Below are 14,673 nucleotides of genomic sequence, written 5' to 3'. Positions count from 1 at the left end.
CAAACTGTCACTTTCAGGATTGTATTCATAGAGGAGAAGGCAAAAACGTTGAGAACAATTGGAGTTTGATTGATATTTTTAACGCTTGGGAAGAGGTCTTGATTACTTTAGGTTAGAAGCAACTTGTTGGGTTAGTACATTATCTCACTGGCATCTTCAATCGATTTCCCATTTGGTTGTAATCTCTGCAGGTAGGTGTCAGAAGGTAGGATGAGACCCATGATCCATGGCCGGAAGTATATATCTTTACAGTTTTGGATTTTTTATTTATTTGAGGACAAAGTTGAGGTATCCATACTAAAGATCATACGAGATCAGTTGTGTTTTTACCTTTGTAGCAATTTTGTTCTTTCCTGGTCACTGATGTCACTGGTGCCCGATACGCTACATCATTCTTGAGTTTGAGTGAAAGTGAATGCACAAGCAGACCTGGCGTAATATGTTGTGAGAGTTGCTTCATGTTTTGTGTGAGAACAGGCAGTGGTAATGAAGAGGAAGACTGCATAAATGTGACCAGAGAAGCGTCACCAAAAACACATCATACACCAGCTCAGCAAAATAATTTTCATGATGTCAAAAAGGCCACCACACACATGGTTGTGTACGTCGCAGTTGCTGCGGTGTGTCTGTTGCTTGCGGTGATTGTGACAGCCTATGTGGTTCTACGAAGAAACCGCAGGAATCTGAGTGAGTTGAACATTCCTATACATATGCACAGTTGTGCTGTCTAGTGTGTGTGTGTGTGTGTGTGTGTGTGTGTGTTAAGAATTAGGAGCTACGGCTCCTTGAATGACCTTTAATGTCGGTTTCAAACCAATAACATATGGTTTTGTATCCAAGGCCAAAAGGTACAGCCGGTTTTTAAGATGGGGCGAAACTATATATGGCACGTGCATTTTATGTCAAAGCTTTCGCTCATTGTCCCAGTGGTGTCTTCGTGGACAACTTCCGATGAATCCAGATGCATTCTTACTTGGGAAGTTACCCTTAACTTTCCAAAACCCTTGAGGTGATGATTCCTTTGGGATTCTGACCTTGGCCTTCTGTGCAACAACTGGATTTGGGATTAATTGCAGAGACCCAGGAGGAGACTGTAAGGGTTGGGATAGAGCTGTCGCCTTGACCCTTTAGACTTTTCCATGATTGGAACTAAGATGCCATTGGTGGCAGGTTGTGGGGCCAGGGGTTTGCTGATGTCAAGAGTTAACTTTTAGGAGGCCAAGTATGATGTGTCACCTCAATGAGGCTGACTGTCTGTGCTGTCCTGCTGCGGCTAACTGTTTATACAAAGTTGTATTTAGAACCAGGAAGCTTTTAGACAGCCAGCAGGAATTATTCCCGCTGAGTTAGGTCAGTGCTTTGGCAATAAGGGCTTCTATTTACAGATTTCGTGCATCGTTAGTCATGACCCCGTGCAGTGAAAAGGGAAACAAAAAGTGGGTTAAAAGCAATTGGTTCACTTCTGTCTGTCTGTCTGTCTGTCTACAAACGTCAATTTATGATCGAGGAACAACCTACTTTCAATTTAATTTTGCCTCCGTTTACATTTTGAACATGAATCTGAAGATGGATCAGAAAACAAACCTGTCGATTTGCAATACTTTGGTTCTGAATTCGGCCCAATCCCACATGTGCAGAAAGGAGTGGGATTTTTTTTTTTACCCTGTCTGCTTGTCTGGAAGTCAAACAAAATTGGAAAATAATTCCAAACAGGGAATATTCACTGTTTTTATGGACGTCATTCCAAATATTCGCTGTATTTAAGGACGTCAAAAAGGACACAAACAACAAGCACATAGATATAATGAAATGTATCAAATAAGGTGGTGTATAAGACGCTGCATCAACGGTGGTAAATATTTGGAATTTTTATGCCTCCGCCGACGAAGTCGCCAGAGGCATTATGTTTTCAGGTTGTATGACCGTCCGTCCGTGATAGGTTTTTGTTACCACGATAACTTGAGAATGGCTGAAGGGATCTTAGTCAAGCTTGGTGCAGGTATGTATAATGAGGTAGAGATGAACTGATTAGATTTTGGGGTCACAAGGTCAAAGGCCAAAGGTCAGGGGTCATGTTAGGTAAAAATCTTGTTACCGTGATAACTCATGAACCAGTGATGGGATTCTGACCAAATTTGGTACACTTATGTTACTAGAGTAGCTCATGGTGGTTGAGTATGCACTTTATTGTACAGACCTAAACTCTTCAGGAATCCACTAATTGAAGGTCCAGGAACAATATTTGGTTGGTAACACATTTGCCACTGACGGCGAAATAGCTGAAATGGCCACACCCCTTTTTGGGCCACGCCCCCTTTTTTTGCCGTGACTGTATCTACAGAACCGTTGGACCTAGGAGGTTGCCCGACCACTCAAAATTTGCGCAATGGCCACATTATGGGGGGTCAGTAATACATTTTCATATCCAAAAGTCAATGGTTTTTAAGATAATTGCCAAAAACCGATTTCAACATGTTACGAACTACAATATTATTCGTAATTGTTCCTGTTCCTGTTCCTATTGTTCAATTACTTGATTCCTGAAGAGTCTAGACTAGACTAGAGTCTAGACTAGAGTCAAGACTAGAGTCTAGACTAGAGTCTAGACTAGAATTTAGTCTAGAGTCTAGACATGGCTAGAAATTCCGGTCATGGGTGTTTTGTCGTTGAGCCTGCATGCAGGCAGCGGTATCCCATAAAACAACATGGCGTCGCACCGAGAAGCTGGAGCTTGTTTCTGGATGAGCTGTATCCTATCCTGAGAGATCTTACACACTCTATTCGGCAAGGCGATTGGCATCTTTTCGTTTCAGCTGTGCGGAGGTGCATGCCTTTGTTCTTCGGGTTTGGCCGGACAAACTATAGCAGATGGGGTACGCTGTTCCTTGAAGATTGCCTGGACCTACAAAGGAAGTTCCCGGGTATCTACAGATGCTTTACAGATGGTGGATGGGTGATGTACCACACTACCCGACAAGGCAGTGCAGTAGGATTTGACATGGCACTCGAGAAGTGTTACAATAAACCCGCCAAGGTTGCTGGAGGTATCATTGGGATGACCAGACAGAAAGAAGCAGTAGCCTTATGGAATCTCCTAAAGCATGAGAAAGATCTTCATGTGGCACAGCTGCTGGAATGGTGCAACTTGGGAGACAAAGATGACAGTGAGCTGAGCCTACACCATGAGTTCAATCCAAGTTCTACGAAGATTGGCCATGTTCGTGCAAAGGCCCTTCTGGATTACATAAAATCCATCAACAATCCGTTCGACGCTGGAATCAGACTTCAGAACATCTCTACTGGAGCTGACATTCCCCAGGAGGTTGTCGACGGATTACTTGAATGCCTGGAAATTGGTGAGAAGAGTTATGAAGAGTTTGTTGAGACCAGATTTCAGGATAAGGAGAAGCACCTACATGATACAATCCCTACCAACCGCAAGACTGTTTTCGTGAAACGTATTTCTACTCCGTTCACAGCGAAGAAATCGATGGCGAAAAAGGATGCAGCGGAAACGGTTAGGTACATTGACTATGCTAGAGAAAGAGGGTACAGCATGCTAGAACTCCTGAAGTATGAATTGACCAGCACATCCCAGTTCCTCACCACTGAATGTAAAGATGGCATCAAATTGAAGAAGCCCGATAAAGCCTCCTTAGCCAGGGAACTTGTCAGTCGCCTTCCACAGGAGACGAGGAATGTAAAGAGTGACGCTCAGATGACAATAGTGGACTTCATGGCACTTGTGCGTAAACTACCGATGAAAAAGATGGGCCTTCACACATTCGGGGAATTGGCTGAGAGTCTTTCCAACAGGATTCTTGCTACAGGCTCCGTGTCCACAAGAATAGACATTATTTTTGATGTTTATCAAAAATCATCAATCAAGCAAATGGAACGGGCACAGCGAAGTTCCTCAGAACAAATCACAATCACCATTGGGTCTGACAATCAGAAACTCCCTGTCGATCTTGATATGTTCTGGAGCTCAATGTTGAACAAAGTTCGGTTGCAGGAGTATGTCTTCAAGTGGATGCTGCAGAATGTCGAGTCGGACAAGGAGATCTTCTTTGGAGGAGTATATGGGGGTGAATGCAGGAAACTGTTAGCTGGCACTGAAACACAGATCGCAGAGCTCTCAAGCAACCAAGAAGAAGCCGACGACAGAATCATGTTCCATATTAATGATGGTGTTGTGAAACACGGGGTTCAATCAGTCTTGGTCGACTCGCCTGACACAGATGTCTTTGTCAACCTCATCTTCCACTTCAACACAACCTGGCAACTACAAAAGCTGTACGTGAAGCTTGGTAACCGGAAAACAAAGAAAACTGTACCAGTCCACATGTTGGTTGATCAACTGGACAACGGTTTGGTGTCGTGTCTCCCAGCCATTCATGCTCTCAGCGGTTGCGACAGTACCAGCAAGGTGGGTCCAAAGCTGTCTGGCCTGAAAGCATCCATCGATCTCTCCCTACTGGAAGGGTTTGGTGTAGAAGAAGTGTCACCACAGATAACAAGCAATGCTGAAAAGTTCCTTGTGTCTGGATTAAAGAAGACCGACTGTTCCACTTTCGATGAATATCGATGGGAGCAGTACCACAACTCCAAGAAAGAACTGGACTTCAACCAGCTTGTGTGCTGTTCATCAACGCTACGAGAACACATAAAGCGAGCATTTCTTCAGTGTAAGATGTGGTTGCAAGCCCCAACTCCTGCCGTCACCAAACCAGATCCACTCCAGTATGGGTATGAAGCAACGGACGTTGGCATAACACCAGTGATACTGCCAGTATCGTGCAGGCCCGATGACCTGCCTCCTCCATGCAAATGCCCAAGAGCATGTATGAGTACCAAAACGTGCACTTGCAGAGACAGGAACATTAAATGTGTCACGTTTTGTGGCTGTAGTAAAGGCGAAAAGTGTAGAAATCCAAATAAGTAAATTCCAAAATAGGATGATGCAAAAGGTATAAGTGTCATATAATGTTGTGGCCTTGGTGGTATTGAAGGAGCTGTGGCTCCCACGTCGATCGAAAGAATGGACGCGACAAAAAGCTTGAATTCATCTGAGCTGCTTTATTAGAATCAAACACTCAGGCACTCTGGGAAAAACGTTTTACGGTCGGCAATATATATCTATTCCGCCAGGGGGTTTGCCCAGGCCTGGCGCCAGGGGGCGTGGCCCCGCGGGCCGGCTGCGGCCTGGCAAGCCGAGGGCGAGCCTGCCCGGGCGTCCCGACCGAGGCCTGGCAAGTCGAGCGCGGGCCTGCCCGGGCGTCCTGGACGAGCCCGGCCTGGTGATCGCTCCGCGTCCTTGATAGGTGCAAGGCGATTGTGTAACCCCAGCGGCAGCCGCTACACACGTCCCCCCAGAATCGACTTGCACCGACAGGGTCAACTTGAGGGGGGTCCTGATGACCCGGCCGAAGCGACCCCTGGTGGGTCGTGGGAGGGGGTCCGGTGAGGTGGTGGGCGGTCGAGTGGGGGGCACCGTGGACGGGGGGCGGCCTCGCCGCGGCGGGAGGGCCACCCGTGGTGGGTGGTCGACGTCCACGTGCGCCGGCTTGAGGCGGTCCACTGCAATCCGGTCCGACCTGCCGCCGATGTCGATGACGAACGACTTGTCGTCCCGTCGCAGCACCCGGAAGGGCCCGTCGTACGGCGGCTGGAGTGGCCGCCGATGTGCGTCGTGACGCACAAAAACATACTCCGCGGTGCGGAGTGCTGGGGGGACGTAGGACTGGGGGTCACCGTGGTGGGATGTCGGCACGGGGGCAAACCGTCGGGCGGCCTCCTGGAGGTCCGAGCGCTGGCGAGCTGCGGACCAGGGGCTGGTAGCGTCGGGCACGAATTCGCCCGGGACGCGTAGCACCTGGCCATAGACCAGCTCGGCGGTGGATGCCTGGAGGTCCTCCTTGGGGGCCGTGCGAAGGCCCAAAAGGACCCACGGCAGCCGGTCGGCCCAACCGCCGTCTTGAAGGCCGGCCATGAGCGCGGCCTTCATGGAGCGGTGGAATCGCTCGCACAACCCGTTTGCTTGGGGGTGGTAGGCCGTAGTACGGTGGAGCTTGACCCCCAGGTTGCGGGCGACCGCGCCCCACAGCTCGGAGGTGAACTGTGGTCCGCGGTCTGACGAGATGTCCGCCGGTGCGCCGAAGCGGGCGACCCAGGTGGCGATGAAGGCCTGCGCCACGTCGGCGGTGGTGGTGGAGACGAGGGGAACGGCCTCCGGCCACCTGGTGGTCCTGTCCACCATGGTGAGCAGGTGTGTGAACCCTCGTGATGGGGGAAGGGGGCCCACCAGATCCACGTTGACGTGGTCGAAACGTCGTTCGGGCACGGTGAAAGGTGCCAGCGGGGCCTGGGTGTGTCGGTGGACCTTGGCCCGTTGGCAGGCGGTGCAGGCGCTGGTCCAATCGCGGACGTCCCGACGAAGGCCGTGCCAGACGAAACGCGCCGACACCAGCTTCTGGGAAGCTTTCCGGCCCGGGTGGGAAAGGCCGTGGAGGGAGGCGAAGATGCGGCGTTGCCAGGCGACGGGCACGATGGGGCGAGGCTGGCCTTGGGAGACGTCGCAGAGCAGGACAGTGTCCGCGCAGGGGATGTCGGCCAGGCGGAGGCCCGTGTCCGCCGCCCGGAGGGCTTGCACCGTGGTGTCGGTGGTTTGGTCCGCCGCCATGAGCGCAAAATCCACGCCCAGGTGGACCGCGTTCGCGCTGGCCCGGGAAAGACAGTCGGCCACGGCGTTGTTTTTGCCGGCGACGTGCCGGATGTCCGTGGTAAACTCCGACACGGCGGAGAGGTGGCGCTGTTGGCGGGCCGACCATGGCTCCGTGACCTTGGCCATGGCGTAAACCAACGGCTTGTGGTCGACGAACGCCGTGAAAGGTCGGCCCTCCAGGAGGTGGCGGAAATGGCGGACGGCCAGGTGTAGACCGAGGAGCTCCCGGTCAAACGTGCTGTATTTGAGCTCGTTCGGCCGGAGCTGCCGGCTGAAAAAAGCGAGTGGCTGCCAAACCCCGTTCACCCATTGCTCATGTACGGCGCCCACCGCGTAGTCGGAGGCATCCGTGGTGAGGGCGATGGGAGCGTTGAGCACCGGGTGAGCGAGCAGTGTTGCGTCGGCGAGGGCCCGCTTTGAGCTTTGGAAGGCCGCATCCATTGCTGCGGACCAGGCGATGTCGTGCTTGGCCGGCTTGCCCCGGAGGGCTTCGTAGAGGGGCCGCATGAGTTGAGCAGCGCGGGGCACGAAGCGGTGATAAAAATTCACCATTCCCAGGAATTCCTGCAGGGCCTTTATGGTGCGGGGACGCGGGAAAGTGGTGATGGCCTCGACCTTGGTTGGCAGCGGCACAGCCCCGTTCTTGGTGATGTGGTGGCCCAAAAAATCAACGGCCGTCGTGCCGAAGTGGCATTTGGCCGGGTTGACGATGAGGCCGTGCTCGCTGAGGCGCCCGAACAGTGTTCGGAGGTGGAGGAGGTGCTCGGCCCGGGACGTGCTGGCGACGAGGATGTCGTCCAGGTAAACGAAAAGGAACGGCAGGTCACGCAGCACGCCGTCCATCAAGCGCTGGAACGCCTGAGCCGCGTTCTTGAGACCAAACGGCATCCGCAAGAACTCGAATAAGCCGAACGGCGTGATGACTGCCGTTTTAGGGACGTCGGCCGCCCTGACAGGTACCTGGTGATATCCCCGTATGAGATCAATTTTTGAAAAAATGACCCGTCCCGCCAGACGGGCGGAGAAGTCTTGGATATGCGGGATCGGGTACCTGTCGGGTGTTGTAGCGTCATTAAGACGGCGGTAGTCGCCACACGGGCGCCATCCACCCCCCGGCTTTGGCACGATGTGCAGTGGCGAGGCCCACGCGCTATCGGAGCGCCGCACGATGCCGAGGTGCTCCAACGCGTCGAATTCGGCCTTCGCAACGGCAAGCTTGGCTGGGTCGAGGCGGCGGGCCCTGGCGTAGACCGGCGGGCCCGTGGTTGGTATGTGGTGCTCGATCCCATGCCGTACTGCGACGGCCGAAAACGTCGGCCGCGTGAGGGCCGGGAACTCCGCGAGCAGGCGAGCAAACTCGTTCGCCGCCGGGACGGTGCATGCCAGCTCGGTCGGCGCGGAGCTGCTCAATGTGCATACCAGGGAGCTGAAGGTTTCAGCGTTGATTAAACGACGCCGTTGGACGTCCACCAGCAGTCCGTGTGCGCAGAGGAAGTCGGCGCCGAGCAGAGCCATGGGCACGTTGGCGGTTACAAACGTCCAAGCGAAGCGTTGGCCGCCGAAGCAGAGGGTGACGTTGCGCGGGCCGAAGGTGCGGATAGTCGATCCGTTGGCCGCAACCAAGGAGGGGCCGCAAACCGCGGATTGCCTGTCCTGGTCAGAGGCGGGCATGACGCTCACTTGGGCGCCGGTGTCGCACAGGAAGCGCCGTCCGGACGCTTTATCCGTGATGAACAGTAAGTTGCCCGTGTGACTGTGGCCGGCGTTCATGGCAGGTAATGAACGCCGGCCTGGCCGTTTCCCGACCCGCCGAAGGTGCACGGGGGTCGGCATGTCCGGGCCTTCTGTCCGAACCTGGCATGATAGGAACACCACGCTTGGTCGGGTGGAGGCTTCGGACGTCGTGCTGAACGTGGTCGGCTCGGTATAGCGGCCGCCAATTGCGTCGGCAGTTCGGCCGTCGAACGCGCCGGGTGCTCGGGCGCCATGGATGGTGCATCAGGCGGCGGCGGGTCCCATGTCGCCGCTGCGATGCGCTGTCCCGCGGCGGAGATTTTGTCGGCTTCTCTGGCAAGGGCCCGGGGATCTGTGATCGTCGTGCTTGCCAGGGCGAGGCGTACCGGGTTAGGCAGCTGACGGAGGAACAGCTCCCGGAACAGGAATGCCGGAGAGTGCTCGCCGAGCAGCGAAAGCATGTAGTCCATTCGCTCGGAAGGGCGCGTGTCGCCGAGCTCCGGCAAATCGAGCAGGCGCCGTGCGCGTTCCGCCGCTGGGAGGGCGAAAGCATCGAGGAGAAGCTTCTTAATCGCGCCGTATTTGTCCGCGGCTGGCGGTCTCTCGAGGAGGCTCAGGGCGCGGGCTGCGGTGGCTGAACCGAGCGCAGCGACCACGTGGTGGAAGCGGGTGTCGTCCGCCGTGATGCCTCGCAGGGCGAACAGGGACTCCGCTTGTGCGAACCAAACCGCCGCGTGAGCCTCCCAGAAGGTAGGCAGTTTAAGGGCGACTGCCGTGTCCATGTCGATAGGTCACCAATGAAGGAGCTGTGGCTCCCACGTCGATCGAAAGAATGGACGCGACAAAAAGCTTGAATTCATCTGAGCTGCTTTATTAGAATCAAACACTCAGGCACTCTGGGAAAAACGTTTTACGGTCGGCAATATATATCTATTCCGCCAGGGGGTTTGCCCAGGCCTGGCGCCAGGGGGCGTGGCCCCGCGGGCCGGCTGCGGCCTGGCAAGCCGAGGGCGAGCCTGCCCGGGCGTCCCGACCGAGGCCTGGCAAGTCGAGCGCGGGCCTGCCCGGGCGTCCTGGACGAGCCCGGCCTGGTGATCGCTCCGCGTCCTTGATAGGTGCAAGGCGATTGTGTAACCCCAGCGGCAGCCGCTACAGTATCATACAATTGTAGTTCGTAACATGTTGAAATCGGTTTTTGGCAATTATCTTAAAAACCATTGACTTTTGGATATGAAAATGTATTACTGACCCCCCATAATGTGGCCATTGCGCAAATTTTGAGTGGTCGGGCAACCTCCTAGGTCCAACGGTTCTGTAGATACAGTCACGGCAAAAAAGGGGGCGTGGCCCAAAAAGGGGTATGGCCATTTCAGCTATTTCGCCGTCAGTGGCAAATGTGTTACCAACCAAATATTGTTCCTGGACCTTCAATTAGTGGATTCCTGAAGAGTTTAGGTCTGTACAATAAAGTGCATACTCAACCACCATGAGCTACTAGAGTATGTACAATGATGTAAAGATAAAGTGATTACATTTTGGGGTCAAGAGGTCAAAGGTCAAAGTCTGTAATATGTCTTTAACTTCAGAACGGCTGAAGTGATCTAATTCAAACTGGGTACAGGTATGTATAATGATGCAAAGATTAACTGATTCGATTTTGGGGGAACAGTTCGAAGGTCAAAGGTCAAAGTCCTAATAGGTCTATAACTTGAGAATGGCTGAAGGGAACTAATTCAAACTTGTACAGTTTCGTATAATGATGTAAAGATTAACTGATTAAATTTTGGGGTCAAGAGGTCAAAGGTCAGAGGTCATGTCAGGTAAAAATGTGATAACATGAGAAACAGCTGAATGGATTTAAAACAAACTTGGTACAAGTATTATAATGATGTAATAATGTGGGCGGAGGCACATCAGTTGACGCCGTGATGTCGAAGAGTGTCATTCTAGTTATTTTCTACGACCTTTAAAATCTTTATTTGATTTCAATTTTATTATACTTAAACACTGTAGAACACAAATCACCTTTTTGGCACTTTCAAAACACTTCGTTTAGCAGTACTTGGACAAAATATTACAGCATTTCACACCATTATGACTGTTTAAATTTTCCGCTCGTATACTGACCATGTCCTTGTTTTGCAAGATATTGTGTTCTATGAACTCTTTTGTTTGGCTAGGCTTTACGTCAAATTCCAAAAATTATGTGAATTCAATAATCTAAAAAATTCAGAAATAATTTGTGATATTTTACATTATTGTTCAGACTGATTTGTTTCTGACTTTTCTCTGCGCACCTAATGGAAATTCCCAATTGTCTGTTTCAAGTTCCAACATGTTCTTATATATTTTTGGGATATTTTTTCGGTCACTTTCTATAGTTTTTCAGACGGATAATTGGTGATTAATAATCAGTACCATGACTCTTTTATTTTGTCAGTAGTACCACAATTTGAATATCAAGTCACGTGATGGTCAGGTGACTACTTTCTTGAAGAGGAACTTAAAGGTCAATTCCATCAAATCAACATTAAAGAGCAACTTTTCAAGTTTGAGATTTGTTCGTCTGAAATGTATTTTAGCTCAAGATGATGTTTCAAAATGACAAACTCGCATTTGAGTTCCAAATTTTTGACCAAAATATATATTTTTCTATTATTTCATCATATTCTATAGGGAGATCGTGATGTCTGTGATGGGTTGACAGGTGGGTCATGTGATGGGCTGACAATATATTTATTAGGAAGGAAGTGAAGAAGGTTGAGAGACGCTCCAGCACATTTATACGCATTGTTGTAGAACCTATTAATGGAACTTGTGCCTTCTGCGTGTTGGAAAAGCCGGCGACATCAAATACACGGCCCATCCAAGAGATGTTTATGTTTCATTGCATTGGGAATGGAATCAGGATTTGGTCTGAAGGTAAAACTAACGGATATGGAAGTTTGACTAAAAATGTAGTAAGTCGCATTTACCACAATATATTGTTTCTGCGGAGTTTAGCCTTGCAATATATTGGAAGAGAATGTGGAGGAGTTGGGCCTTTTTTTTTCTTCTTTCGTATCCAGTATATGGCTGCGGGTATCATCATTGTCTGTGGGGTGCAGCTGTTCCAATGATGCAGTGCCCCCTATAAGTTAGAGCAAGAACACGTAATTTGTTCATGCTGCCGGCGATTGGTTGCCTACTCTTCATGAAGGATACTGTGGGATCGTTCACGTCCACCAATTAATTTTGGTAAAGGGGATGCCTGGTTTACCACCCTTATAATGGATGGTGCACATATTGATGTAACGTCCTGCCTCTGAGACATCAGGATGGCAGTTTATAGCTGGAAAGAGGTTAAAACCCATGTTAGTCACTTACCCTATTCGACCTAACCCTAAATCTAAACACTCAGAGGTGAGTGTTCTAGACTATCTATTCTATTTTAGACTATCCTGCCAGCCTGGAGATAGAATACTAGATAGACAGACAATAGATAGACTATCCTGTCATAGAACAATGAAAAAGCAATGTTTAAACTTCTGGCTTGAACTTTTCCATGCTTTGTGAAAGCATAGCTGGCCCCTTCTTCAGTAACATGCTTACAGAAGATCACAGATGCCTGCTACTGGAATTTATAACCCCCTCCCTTCCCTTTCCTTGGGGCCTCATCATGCATCCGGCCGACCTATGGCACCATTGTGAAACCAGTACCAGGTAAATGATGAGCTGCTCGGTATGAGTTGAATGTACATGAAGTGTACGATACAAAATATTATACCTATTGTCGTCATAAAGGTTTGTTGAAAATTTCATTATGAAAGCTCAAATGGTAAACAAGAAAGAGCAATCAGAAATTTCAGACCCGTGCCAGGACATGTTTTAAGTGGTTTTTAAGGCTTTTGTGTTAAAACAAAGATGGCGGCTGAACTACGTGACCGATGACGTCATCAAAAAAAATTCTCCACCAATTTATCCCTAGATGACGCTCAAGAAATTTCGTTGTCATCAGATGAAGTGTTGTACTTGTCGAATTATGACGTCATAATGGAGGCCCCTATGACATCATCATTAACATTTGTAGTCTTCAAATTTTAAGATAATCAGATGAAAATTGACACTTTTAGAAGTTTGGCCTAGGATGACCTTTTGGCCTATGTTGACCTTATGACCTATGTTGATCTCAAAAATAGTTGGTGGTTGGTTTCAGTTGGCTGATATGAAAATCCCATTCAAATTTCAAGTCAATCGGTTGAAAATTGAGGATTTTAGAAATTTGAAAGTAGTTGACCATTGGCCTATGTTGACCTTCTGGCCAATGCTGATCTCAAAAATAGTTGGTGGTTGAAGTCGTTTAGCTGATATGTAAATCCTATTCAAATTTCAAGTCAATTGTATGAAAATTGAGGATTTTAGAAAGTTGAAAAAAGGGGTTGACCTTTGGCATCAAAAAATATATAGGATATTGTCGGACCACGAACTCTACCATTTGGTGAAGTGTCGTGAAGATCGGTTTAAAATTGTGACCTGTAGGCAAGTATAAGTGAGCGGACAGACAAACACACACACAAACCGGAGTGATCAACATACTTGTCCAAAAATATTTTTTTTGGCCAAGTAACAAACAGACAGACAGCCAGACAGACAAACGGACTCAAATGCAATACCCTCTCCTTAGGCAAGGGTAACTAGAAAACATCGTAAAATGTAAGCGGATATAAAGAGGCACGGAGGAGATTACAAAACCTGGCCGTCTCGAGCTGCATTGTGGTGATCGGGTTAATAATGGCTATTTGTAGTTACTGTGACTTTACCGTTTGACAGTTTGACTCACTTATTCATATTAGTTTTCGTCATATTCTCATAATAAAGGTTTGTTCAAAATTTTATGATAAAAGTTCAATGGCAAAAAAGTTATGGTCTGGACAGAGTCAGACACGCACTCACGCACAACAACAACAACAACAACATGCATTTTAAGGCCATTTTCCCTGCTAGAGCGGGGGTTAGCCTTGCGGTCCCCATGACGATCTTCTCCATTTTGCCCTATTTTCTGCATCTCTCCTTGTTAACCCCCTTGCCCGCATTTCTTCTTCCACCATCTTTAGCCAAGTCTTTCTCGGTCTTCCCCGTCCTCTACTTCCTTCTACATTAATTTCCATCACTCTTCTCAACCAGTCACTTTCATCCTTCCTCAACACATGACCAAACCATCTCAACCTGTTCCTCTTCACAGCATCAAGCACAGGCTCTATTCCCATCATCCTACGCACTCACGCACACATACACGCAATTGCAAAACTCCATCTCCCGCTGTGCGTCGGACAAGCAGATAACAAGCAAAATTACAAGGCAAATCATTAAATTTGTGGCCTGATGTGAAAATACAAAAATGAAATGTGTAATCGCTCATTTTTACGTTAAATTTGTCAGAAAAGGATTATTTAACAAAATAACAGTTTTATTATTGCGATTCATTGACTTCTTCTGGCCTGAGGAAGAAGCCCGTTTCAGGCTATTAACTTACTGATCACCCCTAATAAGTGGCATAAACACATTGCTTTTTGCCTTTCCGATGATACCAATAACTAGAAAGTATCTGAAAATACAAAGCCCGTCCGCATCCTTTCGTATTCAGACGTCTTCTGCTTTTTCCATATGCTCAACATAAGAAAAGTCTCCAAAAAAAAAAGTTCATTGACGATTGCCTTGACTTTTGAGCTTCAAATCTAAAAAAAAAAAAAATCAGCTACTAGCTTTTGATTGGTGAACCAATTATGTGACCAAATATGCAAATTCTTTAAATTTCAGATCAATCGGATGAAAATTGACCATTTTATGTGATGCTGACCTTTGACCTTTTGACCAAATTATTAATTTGGCTTCTCCATATTCTCATTTGTTGAAAATTTGATAGGCTTGAAATTGACTAAACTTTTTTGAAATTTCAGGTCAAATTTGAAAATTTGAAACTGACAGGCTGGATCTGGATCAGGACCTGAACCAAAATCGAATCGGCTTGTTCTTGTCACCTAACCAACACATCCACCTAGTTTCGTCCGAATACGTCCACAACCTTTTGAGATATCATGCTATACATCATGATCGCCATTGGTGGCAGGTTGTGGGGCCAGGGGTTCACTGAAATAAATCGTATTTTTAGCCCAAACACTAAATGGTGAAGAATCACTTTAGAATTCTCTGATCCAGATCCGGATTCGGATCTTCAC

The 14,673-nt window shown here is 48.8% G+C and overlaps 1 protein-coding gene across 1 annotated transcript in view; it reads left to right on the top strand.

Moving 5' to 3' along the window:
• LOC137424749 (uncharacterized) overlaps window positions 1-14,673 on the top strand; it is a 69,218-nt gene that overhangs the window by 27,879 nt on the left and 26,666 nt on the right. Inside the window, exon 5 of the mRNA XM_068112513.2 lies at window positions 478-687. Within this exon, the coding sequence (XP_067968614.1) occupies window positions 478-687 (210 nt within the window). The remainder of the gene's footprint in view (window positions 1-477; window positions 688-14,673) is intronic.

This window comes from Myxine glutinosa, chromosome 4 (genome assembly GCF_964187855.1).
Source record: "Myxine glutinosa chromosome 4, kmMyxGlut1.1, whole genome shotgun sequence".
NCBI classification, from domain to species: domain Eukaryota; kingdom Metazoa; phylum Chordata; class Myxini; order Myxiniformes; family Myxinidae; genus Myxine; species Myxine glutinosa.
The sequence above is the reverse complement of the archived record's forward strand: the minus strand, read 5'-3'. Positions and strand labels throughout refer to the sequence as shown.